Source organism: Vombatus ursinus, unplaced genomic scaffold (genome assembly GCF_900497805.2).
Source record: "Vombatus ursinus unplaced genomic scaffold, bare-nosed wombat genome assembly UNPS02014942.1, whole genome shotgun sequence".
In the NCBI taxonomy this organism is placed as follows: Eukaryota; Metazoa; Chordata; class Mammalia; order Diprotodontia; family Vombatidae; genus Vombatus; species Vombatus ursinus.
Window position 1 is genome coordinate 4,255,232 of NW_020954720.1, and position 27,151 is coordinate 4,282,382.

Here is a 27,151-nt window from a genome sequence, read left to right on the forward strand (position 1 = left end):
CCCGAGCAAGTTGTGGATGCTGCCTGTCTGGCATCATCTGAGTCATTTCGTCAGAGCCAGACCCGCCTGCAACTCCAGAGGGGCGTGCTTAACCCCATGTGCCGCCAGGAGCCGAGCTGAGAGCTGAATGTGCTTTTCAGAGCTGGGATCATCATCTATCCACAGGCACAAGCACCAGCCCCCGCCCGCTGGGACAAGAACCCAGTATTTTGTTCCTGGACCAGCTGCAAGGTAAATAGCTTGCTTTGGTTTTAAAAGTACCATTGAATTAGTACAACCTATGGGATTCTGCCTTAGTGAAACCCGTTTAGTTTTTGTAGTTAGAAAATAAAATAAAATAAAAAGTAATTTAAAAATATAGATGTGACACATTAACGTGTGTGCTAGGGGAATGTTTTAGTTATTGTTTTCATTTGTTTGAGGCTATATACAGGAGAAGAAAATATTTCTAGTTTGACTGTGGGGGGGGGGGAACCCGAACTGAAGCTGTTTCCTTTGAGCTGTGAAAGCCTCCACCGTATACTCGGCGACTCTTAAATCTTTGCTCTAGCAAAGTTGTGAACTTCACATCTTCTCTTCCTCCCCTTATCCCCGGTGAGAAGACATGGGCAATCACTGCACTCCTGGTACAAAGATTGGCAAACAGTAGACACTTAATAAATGCTTGTTTGCTTGGTTGACTGGTTGTCAGCCCCAAGAAACAGGGAGAAGCTTGTGCATGCCAGTATGTGATGGGCTCTTTATACCCTCCTGCTGTTTAAACCTCTCCTTCTCTAATAGATGATGATAGCCTGCAGTTATGAAGACAAGAGAGTAACTGGGCCGAGTTTGTCTCGGCACCCCTTCTTCATTTTTCTGCCCTCTCCCCGCCCCGAAACACTTCATGACGCCCATACCCACAGCTAGGAGTGAACCCTTTTGTAGAGTCAGAAAATGCAACACTCCACCACCACTCCTCCTCTCCCTTCCCCCGCTCCCCTTCTTTCTCTCTTGGGATGGAATTACGCAGAACTTCTTGTGCGCGGGAATTCCCGAGTTTCCCCAGTTGCACAGACAGGAGCAGCTTCAGCACCCAGCTCTAGGGTAGAGAAAAAGGGGCGATGGGGCTGTTGGCAGGAGTAACTATTAGGCAGCTGATCTAGTGTCTTCTCTTCCTCTCCACTATCCCTCTCTCCAATCCCGATTCCCCACCTTTCCTTTCCAGGCTCCCGACGCCAAGCCAGAGAGCAGTCCCCTGGGATTTCTACTCTTATTTCAGACAGAGCCGCATCATGCCGCCGCATCGCAGCCCCTGCAGTATCTCCCTGTTGCTGCTTTTTCTCGTCTGCTGCACCTCTGGGGTCTGGGGGGAGGAGAACGAGCTTCTGTCCGCCCGAGACACTCTGCCACCGCTGGAGACAGGGGAGGTGATGACCCCCACTGCCAGAGTCTCCTGGCCCAAGGCAGCCAACGATAGCCAGTCTCTCCCATCGGTACCGCAGGGGCGGTCTCGAGGCCTCTCTCCCACCATGTGCTCGGGCCAGACAGAGATCAAGGAGACTTTCAAATACATTAATACCGTGGTGTCCTGCCTGGTGTTCGTGCTTGGCATCATCGGGAATTCCACCTTGTTAAGAATCATCTACAAGAACAAGTGTATGAGGAATGGTCCCAATATCCTCATTGCCAGCTTAGCCTTGGGCGACCTCCTCCATATCATCACTGACATCCCCATTAATGTCTACAAGGTAAATGGCATCTTAACCAAAGTGGTTCTAAACAACTGTATGAAAGTTTATGACTGGGTTTGGGGTAGGGGCTGGGACTGGGGCAGGATAAGTAGTTGGAGGTTGGGAGAAGAGAAAGAAGGATCAAATAATTTTCAGTTTCTGTTCCCCAACTCCTTCTCCTTCCCAGCTCTGATTTTACATCCTTGAGTTTCCTAGGGATTTTGGTCTTTAAAATGTGATCCCTCTGAAAATTTTAAAATTTAGTACTTTAGAGGACATTGCAAGCCTGCAGAATGAAGCACAGGATTGGCTAATTCTAATACAGAAGGGCACTGTTTGGGGTAGATGCAAAAGACTACCTTTGGGGACTTCATTTACCTCAAGGTTTTGCCAAGTTTTAATCCTAGGAATCATTAAGAATGACAAAAAGAGCAGAATCCCAGAAGTCCCTTGGTAGTAAAGCCATAGGTATTGCTGTATTTGTTAATAAGCTGATGCCAAAAGACCTTGGAACTTTCTAACTCAGTCTCCACATTTACAGGGTCTTAGAACCAACCGGCTCAGGGCTGTGGGTTAGGATTGAGACAGCCCATGGATGAAGCCACATTCAAGTGAAAACTTTTATTGAGCCCCTGAGAGTGGTGATCCAACCCAGCAAACTAATAGTCCTCTTGATTTGGAAAGACCAGTGGGTTCTGAATATCTCTAAACATTGGGAGATGGGAATATGGAGGCAGTAAGTAAAGCATTCCTATTGAACAATACTGGAACCCCTCTACAGAATCATATCTCCCTTTGGGACTTGGGCCTCCACCTAAGTTGATTTTAGCAAGCAATTATTGAGTACCTACTCTGTGCAGAACACAGGGCTGGGAGTTGGGGAGCATACTATGCAGACAGTCTGAAAGTACTTTGGCTCAGTCCTTAGGACAGCCAACAATGAACTGCACTGACCCATAGCTCTGTTTTGGAGTGTTTTACTAGGTAGGATGGATACTGCCCTGATGCAGTATATAATGCTTAAGGAACATTTTTTTTTAAAGTTTTTTTTTTTAGTGTATTTAGAGAGAAGCACCATGGGATAGTGGTTGGGGAGCTGGCCTTGAAGTCAGGAAGACCTGGTTGCAAGTCCTGTCTCTCATATATACCAGTTTGTGATTATGGGCAAATCATTTACAGTCAGTGCCCCAGGCAATTCTCTGACACTTGTCCTGAATGATGGAGAGTTTCTACACACACACACACACACATCCTCCCAAAAATGTTTTAGGGGCCACATTTCAAATTTGATTGGTCATATTTCACATTATTTGAATGTAGCACTTTTTATGCAAACGGAAATTTTTGGCCCACATTTTAGGACTCATAACTGTAAAGGAAAAAGCTTTCAGGGTTATGGGATTCACTGAAAGTAGGCCTAAGCACTAAACTAGAATTGCTTTTTCACTTTGTAATTTAATTATGTATTCTGGATTCTAGCCTCAGGCTATCCTTAATGTGAGACTAGTACATTGCTCAGTATCTAAAACTAGACACCTGATAAGTTAGTTCACTGAAGTTGAAAAGACTCAAAATTCCCCAAGTCTGGCTGGAAGCCAGAGTTCCTGATTCTCTAAGAGATGGGCTGAATGAGGACCTCACACAGAGATTGTTCAGAGTCTGGCTGCTAATCCATTATGGGGACTAAGTATGTGCTGTGTTTAGGCTGTGTCCTTAAGAGTTGGACTTCAGGACACTTCCAAATACAGCCAACCTATACTCTAGATCACCTGTGTAACAGCAAGGACAAATTATACCTTCTCTAGATAAAATTCCTGTGCTCACTCAGAGTCCTGTCCCCACTGGGTGTTCTGTTGATACAGAATGAAGATTGCAGCTACAGAAACACTTTGAATATTCATATAAAAGAGAAAAAAGGAGATTTTAAACCATTCCAGCTGCCCTAACATTTCAGTTGGTTTTGCTATAGTCAGTGGGTGACAATGTTATTTTCTACCCCCCCATTCCAAATCCCATATAGGAGAGGAAATAGTGTAGAGAGTACTGAACTTGGAGCCAGAAGACTGAGTCAATAAGCATTCAATCAAGAAATATTTATTACATGCCAGATATTGGGCTAGGTTCTGGGGATACAAAGACAAAAGTGAACTAGTCCTTGTCTTCAAGGAGCTTACATTCTTTGTAAGCTATACTATTATCCTCAGAAAGTAACTTGACCTAAGCCTCAGTTTCCTCATTTGTAAAATGAAAACGACACTTGCTAATTTCCCTACCGCCATGGAGATTCCACACCAGCCTCATTGTAGCATGGGTCAGGAAGGGTACCAAAAGTGGAGGGGATTCTGGGATCTTAAAGACTATACAAATGAATCAAAAGGTCTGTTAGGATTTATTTATCTGAAAAGGCTTGGAATGCAGACTTGTTGACAGAAAGGATGTTTGTTGGCTGAGGACCAGCCTAGCTAAGGTCTATGAGGTTCCTCAGAAGAAGGTTGAGATAACTGATGTTTTTCAGCCACAGCAACACATGAAGAATATAGTTTGTAGTCCACATCTGTGGTGAGGAAATCAACATTACCTAACCCACGGAACTTTCTAGTAGAGAAAGTGCTTTATAAGAGAAAGTACTAAAAAAAATTTAGTATGATTAATATATCTGGGAAGAGAAGAAAGAAATAGCTTACATTTATGTAAGACCTGAAATTCTTTTACATATTTTATTTCATTCCATCCTCACAATAATCTGAGTGGGTCTGTAGGATGCAAATTATTATTCCCATGTTATAGATGGAGAAATTAAGACATACAGAGGTTAAATGACTTGTCTAGTATCATATAGCTAGTCAATAGCTACCCAGGAACTCAAACCCAGAGTCTTTTGAATTCAAATTCAATACCCTTCCTCTCTATTCCTCTATTTGATATAAATCACAAATCTCCTTTTCCAAAGTCAGTTGTAACTTTCCTCAATGCTCTCACCTGAAGGAGAGCTTGGCCAACATATCTACACATTGGTTGGTTCCTATCCAGGTTATAAGTGATATTGTTGCTAAGGTCAAAGCTTCCAGAGTCCATGATGCTTTTCTACTAAGTCTTGCAGCTGGAGGCAGCAGTACTAACAGGTTAGAACAGAAAGAGGTTGTCTCTTGACTAAAATGAGTTGGGGGAGGGGGTGGGACCCATAGATCTTACTCAACTTTTCTTTTCCTGCCCTGCATTAAAACAGACAATGAAGAGTGGTAAACAACTCCTACACACTCCTTTTGACCTATGGTAGAGGACATTCTAATAACTAACTTGCCTGACATCTGAAGTAAGATGGATAGAAATTAACTCCTTAATAAGTACAAAAATGGTAAAGCTCCCTGATAGGAGTGAGGGGTCAAAGATGATATTCAGGATTATTTGCAGGAATGAGAGTTGTTAGGGCACTGTCCGGGACGTGAAGGGTCCTGACGTCCTAACAAAGTGGTAGAATTACTGATCTTCAACTCTTCACCTTTTAACCAAGTAATTACTGCCTTTCATGTGGTAGGTAGTCAAATATTTGTGAATTGAGTAAAGAGGATCTAGTTAATTTACTACTTCAAAGGTTAAACGTTAAAGGTTTAACTTTTAAACTTCTAAATCTTTAGCTTTTGAACTAGTTAAATGAAGTTTACTCCTATTCCTAGACACTAGAATTTAGGAGTGGGGAAAGAGGCTTCCTTTTTGTTGTATATCATTGGAACTTTGACTGTATTAAGTTAATGTAGGAAGCTGCAAAAGCAAAGAATTTTTGAGTGGCAGTGACAACTCCAACTTTAAACATTTTAAGAAAGTTGTTATTAAGAGTTAGGAGAACCCAAGGCTAAGATCAAGTTAAGGGCTAGCTTTTGATGAGTGGGAATTATTGTTATTATTATTATTATTATTATTATTACTATTATTATTTTATTAAGACCTTTGATTTACTTAATGGGTCAAGAGAACTTTCTGATGAGGGAATTCCCTCTATAAATAAAGTTTGACAACTGTTTCACAGCTTATACTCTGGAAGAAGAGTGTTGGGCCAGGAGACATTTAGTGACTTCCCCACTGTGGTCACAAAGCCTGTGTGTACCAGAAGCAAGACTTCTTGATTCTGAGGCAAATTCTCTATCCTCTGCAACATACTGGGAGTTAATTAAAGATTACAAATAATCTGCTACAAATAAGGCCTGAACAAAGTGCATTACAATTGCCCCAAGACATATTGGTATGTGGAATATTGGTATATGGAATATTGGTATGTGGAATATTCGTATGTGGAATATTGGTATGTGGAATATTGGTATATGGCACATATTTCCATCGATATTTATTTCCTCAAATCTAAGAACAACTTGTTCAGAACTATACAGCAAGACAGTATCATATGGTCACTTTCTTATATGACACTTTTAATTCTCAGTTCATGGGTCTGCATAGGGTCCACAGTTTTCAGAGATGCAGTTAAGGCACCCACACTGGACTTCAGGGCAATATAGATCTGACTTCTAGAGCCTACCTATGAAGGCACTGAGGCAAGGGTCTGGGTTACAGAACAGAAGGCGGCATCTAGGAAGGTATGTCCTCCTTTTACGGCCTAACTGGTAAACATTGGCATGTCAGGATAGGGAATTGCTTGATTATATCCACATTTAACTATATATGATTTTGAAATGCCCTTCTATGACACCAAGACTCTACTGCACAGAAAACCATCAAAATCATCTTTTTGTAAAAAAGAAAAAAAGAAAAGAAAGAAAAAGGAAAAAATATTTTAAAAAACCAACAAAAATTATTTCTACCGTTCAATGTTAAAATATCTTACTTTGTTACTGGAAAAATCAATTGTCAGTGTGAGGTAATAATGACTTGCCTGAAAGTCTTGGAAGTGGGGATAAGGTAAATGATGTGCGTGTGTGTGTATGTGTGTGTGTGTGTGTGCGTGCATGTGTGTGTATGTGTGTTATATGCTATATTGTCTTTCTCATTCTATTCTTCCCTGTTGCTTTTGTCTTCCTTTCTCTCATTTTCTTTTCTATGTTCTGCTAGTCTTTATTAGGTTTTCTTCCTCTTAGAGCATCCCCTTTCAGCAGAAATGAAAACTCTATCTTTCATCATACAGATCAGTTAGGTATACCACAGATGTTGTATGTATTATTAACCTTCTCCAATCACTTTTCCATTCTCCCACTCTCAACTTTCTCCATTTCTGTCTTCCTTTTTCTTACGTTTGTCTCTTAAGTTTTACTGAATGGTATCTCTATTTATCCACTTCCTTTCTCTTACTTCCTTAGGAGAAGTTTATCTTTATACTATTTAACTAGTTCCTCCCAAAAGAAGGGAAGGAAGGAAAATGGGCTGGGTGCTGCCATAGGCAGCTTAACATGGTAACAGAGAACTAGAATGGACCTTTGAGGTCATTTCTGTACATGAGAGATAGACTGATTCTAGAGGACCTTAGAGATTAATATAGTCTAGCTTTCTTATTTTACAGATGATAAAACTGATAAAGCCCAGAGAGATAAAATTACTTGTCAAAGGTACCACAGCTATTTAATAGTAGAGAACTCAGGTTTCCTAGTGTCTATATCCCATTTCATCAGGCTGTAGTGTAGCTGACTTTTATTCTCTGGCTAGAGTAAGTCCCAGTGATACCATTCCTTTGGAGAAAGTGTTTTTGAAAAGAGACAGAGGAATAGGGCTGTTGCCAGTTGAGACCTACAGGTGGTCAGTAAGTGTTTATATAGTAGAGATGAAGGCTGGAAAGCCCAAATTTATGTATTTCTCATGAAGGTTTTTCACACTCAGGAAATTTGCTCAGTAACATATTCAGAATGATAAAGGATAAAAGTGACCAAAATAACAAACATAATTACTTTGGAAAAATAAAATTAGGGATATTTGTCCTAAGTACAGAAGACAAAGAATTTAGAGATTTCACTAAATCATAGACTTAAAGTCCCTAAGTGTGATCAAACTATTAAGCAATATATGAGATTTCTTATATGTCAAATTAAGTGATTTCAGTCTTTTAAACTGTCCTTTCCCTACTTACTCTGAGTTATCCAAACAATATTGAATAATATTTTCAAAGTTGGTAGATGGAGGACTGGGTAACTCAGTTTGCATTGTGTCTCTGATCCAGGCATCTCACTTTTCCAAAAGGCAAATAAATGACCATATATGGTCATGTGTGTGTATGCTCATTATGCTATAGTTGATTTTATTTAGAAGAACATGTCACAAACGAATAAATGATTAAGTATTTTTAAGTGGTGCTGACAGGATCAAATGTGGGTTGAAATAAGATTCAAGAAATAATTTATAATGTGTAACATTTTCTTTCCTAGCTTTGAAATACTGAGAAGAGACCAGTTATATTTATGAGAATGTTATATACAATGAATAGTACTACTTTAACTGAAGAACTCTCTGGTTTTTTAATTCTGCTTTCTCATAATATGTGGAACTGAGTCACTGTTCCGTTCTTTTCACCTGTGAACACACCTGTGGAGGTAGCAAAATAGTCAAGATATGGGTAATAGGCTTGAGAAAGTGTAGGATACTATCAGTTTATGAGCTTATACCTACTGAGTTTTAAAGGTATAAAGAGCCTTAGAGACCTTTTAGTCAAGTTTTTAATGTTTTTCCTATCATGGAACTCTTTAACAGTCTGATGAAGCCTATGAATCACATCAGAATGTTTTTAAATGCAAACAATAGAATAGTTTGGATTACAAAGGATGTCAATGAGAGTAAAATCAAGATATATGTATGTATATATGTATGTATAATTATATATAAACTTTTATATAGCTATATCAACTTCTAATATAAACTTTTATTATATATCATGTCATATATTTATTATATTCTAGATATAAAAGTTGATATAAAAAGTTCATATATATATGTACACATGTGTGTATATATGTTTACAAACTCTACAAAGCTAAGAATACCTGATCTAGTCAAATCCATTTGATCTATAGCTGAGGACACTGAAGCTAAAGAGGCAGAGGGAATTATGTAGTTCACATACAACTAGAGAGAGGCAGATTCAAGATTGCAAACCCAGGTTTTCCAATTCCAGTTAGAGTAGTGTTTCCTTGAATACATATGCTTCTCATAGGGAACGTATTTCTGATATAGTGTTTTTATGACCTCCCCTACCATGTAAAATTTTACCTTAGCCATTTCAATTTGAAAATATCTTTTAGGAAATGATATACCCATCAACACTGTGTCATTTTGCCATGGACAGGTGCCCCTTGAACATTGTCTTTGGCCTCCTACCCCACCCAAGCCTGTCTTCCCAACAGCATGCCATAATGCTCTGGATCACCACTGGTTCTCCCAAAAAGAAAAAAAAGACAACTTAGCTTTCCTATCCATATCCCACTTACTTAGGACCTTTATTTCTATTCAGTATCACTTTATTAACTTAATAAAGAAATCTAGGCCAATATGTTAATGTTGTTACTATGTTAAAGCAATCCCTCCTCTTCAGTTATATACATTAATATTTATACACATAACAACCCATTTAATTCAATTAAATAATTATTTATTAATCACCTACTATGTCAAAGCACTGTGCTAGCTGCTAGGAAGACAAAGATTAAAAAACAAACAATCCCTACCTTCCAGGAGCTTCCATAGGGGAAAAGAGGACAGGAAAGAGGGTTACATCATTCACACACATAGACTGGAGCCTAGTTTCCTTTTTATTTTTCTGTCTGGAAATGACATTTTCATTTTCATCCATTTTAGTGCAATATATGTTTCCAAGCACAATCAAGGACTGGGCCAGAAAGCAAACATTGTACTTTACAACAGCTCGATAAAATTTCTGCCTTTTGTCTTCTCCATTATTATCATCATTAATATGAAGACTCCTTGGCTTTAAAAAGTTTTTTTTGTTTGTTCTTTTTTTTTTGCTTAGGCAGTTGGGGTTAAGTGACTTGCCCAGGGTCACACAGCTAGTAAGTATCAAGTGTTTGGTCTGAGACCGGATTTGAACTCAGGTCCTCCTGACTTCAGGGCCGGTGCTCTATCCACTGTGCCATCTAGCTGCCCCTAAAACATTTGAAAATGCCTTTAGTAAAGTACTAGGATTCACCTGTGCAGGTATCTTAGTGGACAAATCAACCACAGTTCTTGTTAGGGGAGCCAATATGATTAAGAGGCTTTTGTCATAATCTTGTGCCATAGACATTGTTGGAATTTTAAAAATATTAGGAAACTGAATATGGAGTCAGGGAAGAGCTCTTTAGTTTCTCCTCAGAAGATTAGCTTAATTATGTGGTTAAGAGGCCACTAGATTGAACCACAGACACTCATAGAAATCTAGAGAATTTGTAGAGGAAGTACCCATGCAGTTAAACCAATAATCCTTGAGGTATTTAAATAAGACATATGGTGCCTTCTTTCCAATATGAACAATGGAAGGGCATGTTATGATCTATATATATGGTAAGGAGAATATCATTGTTCCCTCTATTTCACAAACATAAACAGCACTATGATGGCTGTTTTGAGAAAGTATAGGTATGGACTGGTTTTTATTTTCTAGGTATAGTTAAGGGGGAACCTCTGATACTTATAGTACTAGCTGTGTGTTTGGTCTTTTTTCAGTCATGTCTGACTCTTGTGATCCCATTTGGGGTTTTCTTGGCAAAGATATTAAAATGGTTTGCTGTTTCCTTCTCCAATTACCCATGGGCAAATTACTTAACCTCTTGGAGGTTCTTTACACCAAGGGTTCTTAATTCGGGGTTTGTGAACTTGTTTTAATATTTTGATTACTGTATTTCAAACTGTATTTTATTTTATTAATTTGAAATAACTATTCTCAGTAGGGATCCATAGACTTTGCCAGACTGCCCATGAGGGTCCATGACACACAAAAAAAGTTTAAGAACTCCTCATTTAGACTCCTAGATAGGTTGTTATGTAAGTGGAGGGAGTTCCCACTGACAAAAATCAATAATTATAGTTGTTAAATTTTACCTTAAAAATAAGTGCGTAAATTAAAAGTGAAATTAAAATTCATCTAAAAATAATCATTTTATAGTCTCTATTAAGGATTAGTGGCCAAGGAAGAGAATTTTGGCACAGGCATTTAGAGGATTTGTGAGTAGAATCATAAGACAATAGATTATCATACTCTCACTAGCAGTAGTGGTAATGTTGGTGGTAATCTTGACTGGATCATCATTCTTTGGGCAAGGTATGTAATGGCATGGGTTGGCGAATGGATATTCAATGGCAGTGTAGATGTCAAGATGTTAACAAATTGACCAAACCTGGAGTTTTCTCATTGAATGACTGGATGGGAGGAAACATGTTCTGGGATCAATTATGTGGTGGTTCAGGGTCTCTGGACTTCTGGTCTGAGCACTTATTCTGTATCTTCTTGTAAGTTTTCCAAGGAGGTCTACCAAATGAACTGGGAACCTTCTAGATCTCCTGACATTGCATTATTACCAGTTGAGGGAAAAAGTCACCTACCTATTGTCTCATTATGTTACCATCCCACTTCTTTTTCCAGGCATTCATAGCTTTGATAAGGTTCAGGAAAAAAAAAATTGCTCCATTTGACTTGAAGCTTATTCATTTCCAATAACTGTGGATATGATTAAAAAAGAAATAAATGGAATACTAATGTGCTAGAATGAATGTATACTACTTAGAAAAATAGCAATAATTTAGTAAAATTATTTATCTCCTGCAGGAAGCCAAGATTAAAAAAAAAAGCAAGGAAATACCCTTTCCAAAAATTACTGAAAGGCAACATTTTCATTCTCCCCACCTTTGTCTACCCATATATTTAAACAATACTAGCTATTTTAAAAGTAGAGTTCATACCTCATCAGCAACAATAAACACTCTTAAACCTCAATAAATGTTTATGATTCACTTATAAATATATCTCTCATCCATATGCTTATAAGAGCAAACTTTTACTTAACAAATCACCTCTTAACAATATTCTCCTCCTCATACTCATTATATCCATCTTCACCCTGGACAGAATCCCTCAAGCAATTAACATTCCCTGTGGAATTCCATTAGATAGTGATGAAATAGTAGGTTCTGGAGTACATCAGCAGTTTCTCTGACAGGTTTTAGGTTAGGGGAGAGTATAGGACAGTGAGAGAGAATTGATAATTAATAGCTATGAGTTTCACCTCTTCCAATCTGCCTGCAAGGTCTAAACCCTTATAAAACTCTATCTCAGAGCCCCAGCCCTCTGTTCAGAGTCACTAAGTATGTGTGTCATTTTCAAGGTTAAGTCTGTATTTCATAAAAAACGCAAAGCTAGATCTATGCTATCCTCAAATCATTATAAAAACTGACTCAGAGGGAATAGGAGAAGCAAAAGATTGGTAATGAGTGGAAATGATAGCATTTGAGATGTCTGCCTATAGACTGTCTTGTTAATGGTGCACATAGTGTACATTTGATGGAATGTTTTGAAAACCACAAATGGCTCCATATCACTGTATACACTGAATAAGAAAAACAGGAAGGGAAAGTAGTATGTATGGGCCATGAAAACAGTGACATTCATTAGTGAAAGCTTGTTAACTTTGGCATTTCCTGACTTTATGGGGCTTGACTCTTTTCGACATTAACAATCTGTTAATGGTGTTTTCCCCCTATTTAATTTCTCTGTGAATGTGTTTTTTAATTAAAAAGAGAAAGGGGAGAAAAGAAAAGAGGTAGAAAAAAAGAAAAGAAAAAAAAAGAAAACAATAGCTCAAGTAAAATCCTCAGCCTGCAAGACATTGTTGGGCTGATGTGGCGGCATCCTTTGAAGAAGAATAGAAAATTATACAATATTTATGTTAAGTATCATTAAAAAATTAATAGTTTTAATAATATCATGCAGGTCTTTAAAAAATTATGTGAGCATTCTTCCTGCCTGGAGCAGAACTGCAGCGTTTCCAATCTCAAAGCTATAAAGATTTAGCAACCACAAATTAATAGATTATGCCTAATTTGTTGCTATTTATTTGCTCTTATTTGGGGATCTTAGCACATAAAAAAAGTGTTAAGAAATGACATTAACCTTAGGGAAAAACAAGTCTGTGGTGTTCTATCAACACTGGCATGGGACATGTCAAGTTCAGTTAATACCTGTTGCCTCACTCCTAGACCATTTAAATACAAAAGCTATTGACTAAAGAGCTCATTGGGTTGAAAACAGAAGTGTCAGTATATGGATCTTACCAGTGAAGGATCCTAGTTCTAATATCTATTCAATCTCAGATTTGGAGAGAATCCAAAGATTTGCTTCACATGACTAGACATAGAAATGTACTAGTACTTAACACTATTTGGAAACTCTTCAGGTAGTCAAGGCACTGTTTTGCAGTGGAAAGAATTCTGGGTTGGGAATCAGAGGACCTGGGGAATAAATCCTGGATTTTCTACTTAATGTCTGTATGTCAAGACACTTAGCTTCTCTGGGTCTCAGGTTCCTCATCTACAAAATGAGAAATAAACCAGAAGACCACAAAGATCCTTTCCAACTCTAAACCTGTGATTGTACGAACCTTTTCTGGAAAGTGTAAAACATTTAATCAGGAGATCTGAGTTCAAATCTCAGCTGTAATACTTACTAACTTATTAACATGGGTGAGTTGTTTAATTTCTCTGAGTCTCAGTTTCTTCATTTTCAAAATGGGGACAGTATTCCTACTTAAATTACCTACTTCACAGGATTGTTCTCAAAAAAAGTTGTTTTGTTTTTTTTTTATAAATCTTAAAAGGATTATATAAATGTGAGCTATTATTATTTTGTTTTTTGTGTGATTTAAACCAAACTTTCCCCACATTACACTAACATAACTTTAAGGTTAGCTGACTGCTTCAGAAAGTTCTATAAGCAGAATTTTGACTCTAATTGTTGGTTGCCAGTATACAGTGAGAGAGAAAAATGAACAGTGAAAATAACTATCGTTTCCACTTGAGAAATAAGGAAACAGAGTGGTCTGTTCCTGGGGTTGAGAAAAAAGGGAATGGGATATTTTCAGGATCTTTTTTGGGGGGGGTGAGGCAATTGGGGTTAAGTGACTTGTCCAGGGTCACACAGTTAGTAAGTATTATGTGTCTGAGGCTGGATTTGAACGCAAGTCTTTCTGACTCCAGGGCCAGTGCTCTATCCACTGCACCATCTAGCTGTTCCAGGATGTTTTGAAAATAAAAGTGGGAAGGGGCAGCTAGGTGGTGCAGTGGATAGAGCACCAGTCCTGAAGTCAGGAGGACCTAAGTTCAAATCCAGCCTCAGACCAAACACTTGACACTTACTAGCTATGTGGCCCTGGGCAAGTCACTTAACCCTAATTGCCTAAAAAAAAAAAAGTGGGGAGTGGGGGTGGTGGGAAGTATTGCTCACCTCTCTTGAGTCCTCAGAATATAGCTAGGTGAGGTCACCAGGTACTAGGAATCACCACATTCTGGTCAATGGAAGGTAAAAGAAGTTGTTTCTGTTCATCAATATAACCTAGGAGGTTAATGCCATTTCTTGTTAAATTTTAGAGAGCTCTTCTTGGTTGCATGTGTGATATCTTGCTAGATAATCCAGTCCTTTTCCCTGCAAGGATGTTTGGCTCAGTATAGGAGGTATCTGCATCCTAACCCTGTTCTTAGCACTGAGATAGCCCAAAGGTTCTGCTGCCCCAGCCCTTTAGACCAAGAGATGGGGGGAGGGGGAGCAGCTAGGTGGCTAGAGCTCCGGCCTTGGAGTCAGAAGGACCTGGGTGCAAATTTCACCTCAGACATTTGTAACTTACTAGCTGTGTGACCCTGGGCAAATCACTTAACTGCAATTGCCTCACCAACAAAGAGAGAGAGAGAGACATGAGGACTTACAGAGAGTGCTGGTCATATCATATGCTGCCAGATTTGGCAAGGGTAGTCCAAAGCCAACATAAAGCAAAAGCATGGATTGAATTTTTCAGAGAGTTCAAACAGCTGCCTATCAAAGACTGGACTGTCACTGATGGATAGGAATAAAGATAGATACTAGATATGTGATTTAGGGAATTCACAAGTAAAGGAACTCTCTGTACAAATGAAGGTTGACATCTTCTCCCAGACTCACATTCTTAGAAGTTGTCTGGAACCCTGAAAGATTGTGCTTTTCCTAGGGTCTAGGGACTTGAACCCAGGCCTTCCCAGCTTTGAGACAAGTTTTCTATCAACTAGGCCATGCTGTGTCTCAGCATAATTAAATAAATTCTTCCTAAATGGAAGGGGGTATGTAGATATTGCAGTGGATAGACTGCTGGCACTGGAGTCAGGGGTAGTATTCACTCAATTCTTATCTTCTAGCATTACTTAATATATAAGTTTGAAGGTAAAGTGGATGGGTACAAAAAGGGCCTTTGAACTTTGAAATGAGGATGCTGTTGAAATTCAGCAGGATCAGAGTTTACCAGCTAGGAAGGTTTTAGGCCTTTTCCCATAGGAAGAGGACACCAGAGACTTGTAATGTAGGTTACCTATTGTTACTAAGTTGAGCCGTAGTGAGGTTGTTAAAACTTTCAGTTTGCTTTTACAGTTTCATTAAGATAGCTTCAGGTCAGAGGTTGTGGTGCAGACCTCCAGCTGGTACAAAGAGCAATAATCCGACTTCTCGCTGAGCCAAAGAAAATAGCATCCCTGAAAGAATACCAACCCAGCCCAGTTCAACCTTGAAATAAGATCTCAATTCAACTAGTGGGCCCTTTTTCATGAGACTGGATTGTTCCCACCCAGTATCTCTCTTGGATCTGAATCCTCTAGTGACTGTATTCTCTTACACATCACCACAATATTCATATTTATTGGAGATTGTTGTGAGAGGGAATAAAATTTTTGGAGACATCCAAATGTTTTGGTGTCATGTAGATAAATATTCAGATGATTGACTGAATATATACATATACACACTAACTTTCATCTGGAGAATTCAGCATTCTCTAGACACAAGCTTGTTTGTTTCTAAAGCTTTCTCTAATCCTACCTTTTGTGTTAGTGAACTTTGTTAAAAAACAGTATCTGCTCCTTCAAGGAAGAGCCTATCTTTCTTAGGTGTACTCCAATGTAATTCAATAAATGCATCAAACATATATGTAGTATAAGTTGAGTGGGCATGTGGAGAGAGTTCACGGAGGTTCAGAGTGGCCCAGGTTCAAATCCCGTCCCCATGTTAGTTGTTTGACCCAGGGCAAGTCTCCAAAGCTCTCAGTGTCCCCAGATGATTCACTCAGATTCTAAATTGCAGAACAATTGCTAACCTGCATTAATTGGTACAAGGGGTTTCTTTTCCTTACATCTCCTTATTCTTGTTGTTCAGTTGTGTCTGACTCTTCATGATCCCATTTGGCAAAGACATTGGAATGGTTTGCCATTTTCCTTCTCCAGTTGATTTTACAGGTGAGGAAACTGAAGCAAACAGGGTTAAGTGAATTGCCCAGGCTCACACAGCTAATAAGTATCTGAGGCCAGATGAATCTTCCAGACTCCAGGCCCAGCATTCTATCCACTGCACTACCCTAGCTACCCTACACCTGCAGAAAAAAAAATGTTCAAGACATTGTGCTAGGTGCTGGAAATAGAAATGAACAAAACAAACAATCCAAACCCTGAAGGGGCTACTTTTTTGGGGGGGTGGAGGGTGGAGGGGTGGTGATTAAGAGATATTGGGTCTAACAGATCCTGTACTAGTGATTTGAACTTTATTTACTCTAAGTAAAACAAGGGATATTTGATTAAGTTGTCTCTTAACAAGCAGATGAAAAGGAAGTTGTATTTGCCTCACATCAAATCTTAATAGCAACAAACCAGTTCCATCCAACCTAGATGTACAACTAGGGGCAGGTAGATGGTGGATTGAGTGCTAGGACTAGAGTTACAGATACCCCAGTTCAAATCCAACCTAAAATACTTAATAGGTTTATGATTCTAGGCAAGTTATTTAACCTCTGTCTGCCTCAGTTTCCTCAACTGTAAAATGGGAATAATATCACCTACCTCCCAGCTTGTTGTAAGGATCAAATGAGATCATATTTGTAAAGCACCTTCATATAGTTACTGGCACCTAATAAGCATGTAATAAATGCTTCCTTCTTTTTTTCCCTCCCTTTCCCAGAAGTACAACTAGCTCAGTTTTTTTCACTTAACTATTATTAAAATGCCTCATTTACTAGCATTGGGCTAAGTATTGAACAAAGTGTCATTTACCCAGCTTGAAAAATTCAGGGAATTTGGTGAATGGTTTGTGGAAATTTATTTTATTTAACTACTTATATTTGTTACAAGGTTTCTCTTTTTCTAGCTTTTTCCATGTGTGGGGGGAGGTAGATTTTTGTAAATTGAAAAAAAAAAAAGATTAAATTAAATTAAAACAACCACAAAAGAAAATGGTACATTGGTGAAAAGACAGTAAGACCTAAGCACAGCATTTCCAAAGAAAATTTTCTTTCTTTCCTTTCTTTCTTTGGTGGGGGTGAAGGAGTAGTTATTTTTGAAAACCTTTAAAAAAACAGAGCCTAGACATATTTCCCTTTGTATTCAAAACTCCACGAATATTTTATCCAGATGTTCACCTCAAATGATTAATTACCAGTGTCTGATACCCAATTGTCCCAAAGAAAACTCTATTGTTTGTCTTCAAAATGATAAATCCATGTATTTTAAATTTTTCTTCTACTTGTAATTGAGAGATGGAAGGGAAAGGGAGAAAGAGACAGAAACAAAGAGAGAAAGAAGAAGAAAGAGTGAGGAAAAAGGCAGAGAGGGAGAGAGAAGAAGAAGGAGGAGGAAAAAGAGGAGGAGGAGAACGAGGAGAAGATGATGATGGTGATGATGATTATGATGGTGATGATAATGATGATGATGATGATGATGATATTTAGGTCAAAAATATATTTGTCCTTAGGGATCTAACTCTCAGTGAGGAAACCTGTTATCTGTCAGTACACATTAGTACCTGCTCTACAACTTACAGTATAGGGTCACTAAGAAGTAAAATTGCTTGCCTATGGCCAAATGTGTGAAAAGTCAGACTTCATCTCAGGTTTTCCTGGTTTCCTGTTATTCTAATGTCCTCCCTCTCTCCTCTACACCTTTCCCCCATTCTCTCTCTCTCTCTCTGTCTCTCTCTCTCTCTCTCTCTCTCTCTCTCTCTCTCTCTCTCTCTCTCTTTCCCTCCATCTTTCTCTTTCTCTGCTTGTTTTAGTTATTTAGTCATTCAGTTGTGTCTGACTCTTCATGACGCCACGAATAGTATGGTCCACACTGTCCATGGAGTTTTCTTGGCAAAGATACTGGCTTGGTTTGTCATTTTCTTCTCCAGTGTAAGGCAAACAGAGACTAAGTAACTTGCCTAGGATCATACAGCTAGTAAGTGTCTGAGGCAGGATTTGAACTGTGGTCTTCCTGACTCCAGGCCCAGGGATCTATCTACTGAGCCATCTAGCTACCTCTATATATGTACATACACACACACACACACACACACACACACACACAGATTTTGACACATATTTATCTTAATCATTTTGTCTTAACCTTCATTACTTGTGAGCACAGTGACAATTTTTGCCACTTTTAAGAAGGTATACTCAATTGTACAGATCTTGAAAATGAACTGAGTGTATTCATCACTAATTCCCAAAAGTGGGAACCAAGCTGAATTTTCATTCTTCTCTCTACACTCTCTGTTTTCCATATATTGAGCCACAGTGATTTTCAAAGGCTATTCCATGACAAGAATAAATAAGTACCTGGGTTTCTGATGTCCACTTGCATGTTAAATACATTGCGAAAAGAGGCTTTGCTACATATTGAAGCAAATTCAGTTCAAAAGGCACCTTATGAAATTATACATAACCTAGATTTATGTTTTCTCAATGCAGCTGCTTGCAGAAGACTGGCCCTTTGGAGTTGAAATGTGCAAGCTGGTCCCTTTCATTCAGAAGGCCTCCGTGGGCATTACAGTACTCAGCTTATGCGCTCTAAGTATTGACAGGTGAGATCTTATATCTAAGCTAACAATGCTGTAAATGCTCAATTACTGACTGAAATGGAGATAGAGGTTTAAAAAGACTGTATGGCTGAATATGATCAGACTCTCTTAGCTTTAATGTGTTCCATGTGTTGATCCTAAGGTATCGAGCTGTTGCTTCCTGGAGTCGAATTAAAGGAATTGGAGTGCCGAAATGGACTGCAGTGGAAATTGTTTTAATTTGGGTTGTTTCGGTTGTTCTGGCTATCCCCGAAGCTATTGGTTTTGATATGATTGCTATGGACTACAAAGGAAAGTACCTTCGAATCTGCTTGCTTCATCCTACTCAGAAAACTTCCTTTATGCAGGTCAATAAGCTGTTGTCCACCTTATAAAACTGTTCTTCTTCCATGGAGGTTTAGCTATTTTCTTTCCCAATCTCCCTTCCCCGACCCCCTTATTTGCAATGGAAGATTACTGTTTCATAACAGACTGTGGCTTGAGTTAGAATTAAGATCCAAAAAAAGCCTGGGGCCCCTGGAACTCAGAATTGCAGCAAAATGTGTCACCCAGTGACCCAGCACATCCGTAGTTCATAGAATTTTGAGCAGGACAGGATAGTAGAGATTAATAAATCCAAACTCATGTTACAGAAAGGGAAACCATGGTACACAAAGGCTTGACCCAAGTTGCAGAGATAGTAAGAAGTTTGGAAGCCAAGTCCTTAAACTATAAATCTATTTTTCAAGAGAATTCCAGAGACTAACAGAGCATAGGTCATATCTCTGACCACTTCTAAAGCTTGTGAAACTGAAATTTAAGGTTGAACTTAGCTTGTCTATTCAGACAAATGACTGCGAAAAGGAAGTGATGTGTGCCCAGCATTAAAGCAGGTTCTGAGAAAGTAGATGAAGAGAACATTTTAGTACTGAACCTAGCCTTAATAATGAAGGTTTCTGAATGGTAATATGCCTAGCTTCTCTTTTTTTGTCCCCAAAGCTAAAGTAAAAGCTAAACTGAAATAGAATTATTTACCTTTTTTTCTTTATTAAAAGAACATTTTGGTAGGAGATGCAACTCTGACCTCCAGAAGCCAGGCACCAAGTCCCCAGTACTCTGACCCTCAATGAGGAACTATCATGATATAATGACATGTAATGACATGACATATAATGACTATCACAACAAAATACCATTCAGCTTTGGTTATTTCTTTGAAGGAAAGAAATTATTAGTCTTTGGCGGAGGGTAAAAGTATGGATAAATAGAGAAAGAAATGGTACTTTATTTCCTTTTCTCATTGCAAAAAGTACTCAATGCATGTTTTTTTTATTTTAAATTCTCCCCCTACACATATTTGTGTAGCATTAGTTAAAGGAAAAAAAAAATCTCTTTTGAACATGGTTCAAGAAAGGAACAAGAGGAAGAAGTCATAAAATGGAATGACTTTTTTGTGAGGGGCTTGAATCTACAGATTGCAGAGTTGATTGAGGTTAAAATGTGTTTCCCTTACCACAATCTGTGATAAGTGTGGCAAATATCATTGGCCCCATTTTACTGATGAAGAAACTGAGGCTAAGAGGTTAAGTGATTTCCTTGGTCACACAGTGAGTGTAGAATACAAATTCAGATCTCTGCTGATACCAAGTCCCCAAACTTGATACAGCATGACCATAAGCAAGTTCCTTCATCTTTCTGAGTCTGTTTCCTCAACGGTAAAAGGAAAGGGTTGAACTAAATTATGTCAAAGTCCCTTCCAGCTCTAAGTCTCAGGATCCTGTTTGATAAACACAGTCTCAGAACTCATTGAATGAATTTATTGATTTCATAACTTCAAATTTTTGTATAACAGAATTTCTTAAAAAGAGGACTTGATATTGCTGCTAATGTTGTTTCTTTTCTCCCTCTAGTTTTATAAGACAATTAAAGATTGGTGGCTGTTTAGCTTCTATTTCTGCTTGCCTTTGGCCATCACTGCATTTTTCTATACTCTGATGACCTGTGAAATGTTGAGGAAGAAAAGCGGTATGCAAATTGCTTTAAACGACCATTTAAAGCAGGTAAGAAAGCAAAAAACTGACTGCTGGATGGAAAATTCTTATTCTCATTTTTGTCTAAATTACTTTTCATATTGTAAGTAGGCAAATATGACAAAGGAAAAAAATGATATTGCTGATTGCTAGTGGCTCAAATACTATACGCCATATGCCTAGCACTTTAGCTTTTGTCTTTATAATCTATGAATCTGTGCACTATAAACTTCAGGTTTTGAGCTAGTACAAGGACAGCTAAGTGGCACAGTAGCTAGAACACTGGGCTTGGAATCAGGAACACCTGAGTTCAAATCCAGCCTCAGACTTTTACTAGCTGCGTGACCCTGGGAAAATCATTCAACCCTGTTTGCCTCAGTTTCCTCATCTTGAAAATGAGCTGGAGAAGAAAATAACAAACTACTCCAGTATCTTTGGAGTGGGACACAAAGAGTCAGACATGACTGAAAATAAACTGAATCTAGCACAAAGGTTATTAATCTCTTTTTGTATTATTGGCTACTATTCTGACTAATGTTTTAAAATGCTCAAAATATATAAGATTACAAAGGAAACCAAATGTTAGTGAAAATAACTGTGTGGCTTTTCTTTCCCCCATCCAAGTTCATGGAACCCATTAAATCTATCCAAAACTAGTCTGTGATTCCAGACTAAGAACACCTGATCTTGAAGGGTGTTTTTTACTCTAAAAAAGGTTATAAACCTTCATTCAATAATGTTTTTAAATAATTAAAGCAAATGCTAAATTTTAGTGAGAGGTTAGTGAAAATAAATATCTGCTTTTTCCCATCAAAGTTCCTGGAATCCCCGAGTCTAGCTACAGAATCCTTAGGAATGCCTAGGCCCCAGGTATAGAATTCCTACCCTCAAAGGACTTGGGTAGAACCAATATTGAGTTTCCAAACTGATATTCTATTCCTTTAACTTTAATTTGGAATAGCCGATTGATTGATTTAAAGCTCATCATTCTGAATGTCTTCCAGAGTTTGTTCATTTTGCATGTATCTTATCTCAACTATTTTATTTTAGGAAAGCATTTATGGTGATGCTACTAGGCCCCATCTAAAGATTGGCTCTCCTTTCCTTTTAGAGACGCGAAGTAGCCAAAACAGTCTTTTGCCTGGTGCTGGTGTTTGCTTTGTGCTGGCTTCCCCTTCACCTCAGCAGGATTCTGAAGCTTACTATCTATGATCAAAGTGATCCCAATAGATGTGAACTTCTGAGGTAAAAATGCTATTATATAGAAAGAGCCTGCATGAGTAAATGCTACATGGGAGCATTGTTTGCTGAGTAGTTGCTTTGGTAGAGAGGGAGGGTGCCTTCCTGCATTCCTGACTGAGGGAAGGAGCCTTTAAAAAAAAATCCCAATTTTCAACTTCTGTTCCATTTGAAAGGAGAGGAGAGAGAGTGGGAGGAATGCCCAGAATGGAGGGCTACAGGAGATCGATAAAGCTAAAAGAATGGCAAGATTAAATCTACCAGATCTGATTCTCCTTCATCTCCCACAAATCCTTTTAGCTTAGAGAGGTCATAGCACTTTCAAAGGAAAGCACTGTAAGAAATAAGAACTGTGAGGAAGAATAAAGGTCAATAGAAAGTGAAACCACTGTTTCTGTGGAAAACTTTTCTTCCTAAAAATATTCATCATCTCTTTATTGAATAGGTGGGTTAGCAATGGAATTATCACTGACATGCTTTGGGGGTGTGTTTGCAGCTTTCTGTTGGTCCTGGATTACATCGGTATCAACATGGCTTCTCTGAATTCCTGTATTAATCCAATAGCTCTATATTTGGTGAGCAAAAGATTCAAAAACTGCTTTAAGGTAAGGGGACTATTTGTACTGTCCTAAAATATAGGTCCTCCAAATTCATATATTTTTTTTTAACAGAGAGCCCTTAATTTTACTGGATTTTTGTTATGAAAACACAGTCAGGGCTTTTATTTACAAAATCAGCTAATCATGCTGTCTTCCATTCCCTCCAACCCAACTAATGTCTTTATCTATATAGAAGTGCCATTAACATCAACAAGGATTTCACATGTGGATATGTAACTCTGACAGAGTTAGCAGACTGAAATTAGGACCCAATGAACCAGGACCAGGAAGCAGTTACATATTGTCCTGTTTCTACTAAGGCCCTGGTTCTTTCTATATAATCACAACTATATAATAACAACAGCTACTTTTTCTGCTGGGCCATCTTAACAATACCAAGTGTCAAAAACTAGTATTTCCAGATTCCTATCACATGCTCTAGCCAAATAGATGATCTTTAGCTAATTAGATTAGGGCAAGTATTTCAGCTCAATTAAATTTTACCATTCTTGAATAGATTCATAACATTTGAATAACCTCAGGCAAGGCATCCAAAAGAAATTTGATAGAGATAAATGTCCTATCTTGTCTGTGATATTCATTATTATTATTTATTCTCCAAATCAAGAGTTTCTGGGCTAAAACAACATAAATGATAAGAAAAATCCCATCTTTGCATACATAGGATGACTGTTTGCTTATGTACTTTACATCTACATCATCCTATTTATGAAATATTCTACTTGTATAAAGTCAAAGTCAATTTATGAGGTCATGTCTTCTTTTCATAATCATAAAAAGATAGTATTGGAAGAGATCTCATAGTCAACCACCTTTTCTTTACTTGTGAGAAAACTGAGACTCAGAGAAATTATGAAGGTTGCCGCTTCCCTCCCAACTCTGCCTTTCTTGTCCCTCCACAGTTTTATTTAAAATGTGTTTAGAGGAAAAATAACACTTTGGAGATAAAACCAAAAAATAAAAAATGAGGGGGTGTGGCATGATGAATGTCACCTGTGATTCCTTTACAAGGTTTGCCACAAACTCCTGGCTATAAAAAAAAAAAAATTCAAGCAGTCCATGGATTTTCTGTCATGGATAGAAATCCAAGTCCCACAGTATACACAGATTTTCTGACATTTGACTAGCATAAGCGTATGATAATAATTTATTTTTGTTTTGGACAGTCATGCTTGTGTTGCTGGTGCCAATCTTTTGAGGAAAAACAATCCCTGGAGGAAAAGCAATCCTGCTTAAAGTTCAAAGCAAATGATCATGGATATGACAACTTCCGCTCCAGTAATAAATACAGTTCATCATGAAAGAAGAATGGGGAGTCACTGAACTGCAGTTCCTTCATTTTGGACAGAATTGTTATGATTAAGACAATGGGTCATTTGGAGTAGTTTTGTGTTTGCACAAAAAAATTGGTGAGAAAGTGATTGTTTTCTTAACACTAATAATTCTTCATGGTATTCTTAGTTGTTTACAGTACATGAAGGAAAGTAGGGAGAAAAGAAAGAGCACCTCATTGTCATAGCACTTAAAATCTTTGAAGTTAGCACTTCAGTGTAGCTCTAAATAACTTCCTGTAGATTAATATGCCATTGCTATTCATCACGAATTCACGCAGAGTTTTCAGTGAAGAGGTTGTTTTCTAATTGGTGTGAAGCCAATATAGGATACAAAAGAACAGACTTATCCAAATAGGGCAGATGTATGAAGTGATTCAAATTAGAGCTTTAAAAAAAATCCTTAGAAGAAGAAAAAGGGTGTTTTTTTTTTTTATCACAAGTGTTACACTACTGGGTAGACACATTATTACTAGATACAGAAGGTGAAAGTATGTGAAAGTAAGTTTAGCTGGTTTCTTTTGTTCAAGATTAAAAGCATACTTGAATAATCCCAAGGGAAGCTTAGAAAATGCCATCTAAGTGATAGGCCCAAAATATATTCAAAACCCTTAAAAAGAGCAGATGGAATCAAATGTAGCAAAGAGAAAGAGGGAAGATTTGGACTACTGTTTGAACTTAATTCTTTGAGGACTCTTATATGCTTAGTATTCTCTTTAAAGAAAAAAGAAAAGAAACTACCTAAGATTCTTGCCAGGATGATTATGATTGTCTTTAGAAGATTCTCACACTTTCATAGCTGTGGTTTAAGGCTACACTTGATTAGTTTGGGCTTCTGTAAATATTTAGATGGTGTATAACTACATGTTGACTACTTAATTAAGGGCAGGTCCCAGTCTTCATACCCTTAAATGAGAGAGATGCTAGTAGCAACCATAAGGTGGTTTGCCTGGAGAAGTGTACATATGGCAAATGAGAAGGCCCTGTGCTTCACACAGTCCCTTGAGTACTCTAATTAAGTAGTTCCTAGGTATATAACATATAATTAAAATACTAAGATTATTCTAAAATGGCTTTGAAACTCTAATCAGTCAATTATTAATTTTCTCCCCGTGGGGCAATTAGTGATCTTCATACATTTTCCCATTTTTCCTCAAAATTCAGCTATCAGAAATATATATATATATATATGTATATATATATAGATAGATAGATAGATAGGTTTACTATCACTACAGATAAAAATACTTCTAAAAACTATAGTCTCAACTGTTTTTATCCTTCTCAAATTTTTCATCTTCTCTGCAAAGTGCCTTAGTTATGAACAAGTTTAGACAATCCACAGGAGAAAGAGGAAAGGAGAGAAGGAAAGAAAAAGTAAGGAAATTAGATGGGATGGGAGGAAAACTGAAAGGTACAGCTTCCCACTCATAGTTTGAAGTTGTTATTGTCCTGTGGATGCAGTTACAGAAGATTCTAATTCAGTTCCAGCATAGCAAAAACTGTAATATTCTCAGAGCTCATGCAGGAACAAATTGAACCCAAGAGTTTTGCCTTTCACTCCTAAAATATCGATTTTTTTTTTTGTAACCAGGACCACATGTAGGAAATAAACTACTAATGTAGTTTCCTGCCAGCTTCTAAGCTGATGATAAACTAAACCAAAAACTGACATTGTGGCCAAGAAGAAATGACAATAACTCTGTGTGGGTAATTTACATGCCATGTGCGTACTATTTATAAATCACACAATGGGTCCTGTCCATTACTTTTCACAGCCACTGCCTTGAACTACCATCATCATAAAAATACATTCAGTGCCTTAAAAGGAGGAAACAGTGAATTCTAAACTAGCCTTTGGTCAGTATTATTTTCCAAGTTTCATTATATGTTTTTTGTTTCTATTCAAGTTGCAGTAATAGTGTTTTACTGCTCTGTAACCCATTTTCATTTCTCTGCACTAATTCCTTGCTAAGTCAAGCAACCTTGGACATGGCTTGCCCGTGACTTAAACTCCATTGCACAAGAATTTTGCCAAACCTGGAAATTGCACACACAAAGAGCATATGCACTGTTTTAAAAATGTAACCATATCCAATAATTTCTGAAAATGCCAGTTTGATATTTTTAAAGTAATAATAAAGGCTGGGGGGAAAAAATCGCTGATTTCTTGGTATCACTGAAGCCAAGCTCAGAAAGGTGCTACTTGAACCATGTAATAATGACCAAATCATGTTTAAGCTAAAAAACTTCATTCCCCAGCATCAAGAGCTATGTAATGTAGTAGTGGCCCCAAAGAGTTGCATTTATATTGTAGCTTACAGATTTTAAATATTTCTAATCTTTGTCATGTCCTGCTAATATGTCAGTATTACTTAATTTGAGACTTACACCCCGATGAGTGTTGCCAGATTGCATGTGTCTGAAGGCATGCAACCCATGGCTTAGTAAGGGGACTCTAGCTAACTGAAAATAAACATTTTCTTTATAAAGCTGTATAGAACCATGTAAAATAACAATATATATATATATAACAATATATGTTTTGCTTTCTGTAGTCACTTAAAGTGGCAACTATTGTAGTTGCTGAATGCCTATTTGCTAGGTAAACAAAGTGAAATTATCAATAAAATTATTTTAATTGTTTAAAAGGACATGTTGTATTTTTTCCCCCACTGTAAATGCTTTTCATTCATTATATACTGATTTTTTAAAATGTGGTTCCAAGGAAAGAGAGTTGCTACCAGAAGACCTTTGCATATAATAGGCACTTAGTAAATATGTCCTGAACTGAACTGAATTGTTAATATTAACTTCCTCCAAATCATTTTACTAGAGATGAAAATTATTTAGGATGCACTGCCAAGTTTTCTGACATCCCATTACATACATTATGGACTTTATTCTTATTATAATATTTATTTTACTGTGAGGAACCAGATGAAAACACTCTTGATTATTTATTCCCTGGCTGATCATTCAGATTGTAAATTAGAGAATCATAGTGTGTTAGAGTTGGAAAAGCCCTTAAAAATCATCTAGTTTAACTCCTTCATTTTGCAGGTGAGGAAATTGATGTAGTTATATCTCTTGAGTCTTCCTCCATTTTGTTCCCTGTCTTTTGGTTATATCAGTGTTTATCAGCTCCTCCACCAAAGGATAGGGAGGGACAGAATTTGATGTTTGGAATTAATGGACTAAAATGAGAGTT

At 37.7% G+C, this 27,151-nt stretch overlaps 1 protein-coding gene across 1 annotated transcript; it reads left to right on the plus strand.

The window, feature by feature from the left end:
• EDNRB (endothelin receptor type B) lies at positions 1–26,594 on the plus strand. The gene is made up of 8 exons (XM_027844566.1): positions 1–231; positions 1,205–1,727; positions 18,632–18,744; positions 18,884–19,088; positions 20,631–20,780; positions 21,862–21,995; positions 22,486–22,594; positions 23,776–26,594. The coding sequence occupies exons 1-8, from the start codon at positions 128–130 to the stop codon at positions 23,908–23,910; spliced, it is 1,473 nt and encodes a 490-aa protein (XP_027700367.1). The 5' UTR covers positions 1–127; the 3' UTR covers positions 23,911–26,594.
• Positions 26,595–27,151: the final 557 nt, after the last annotated feature.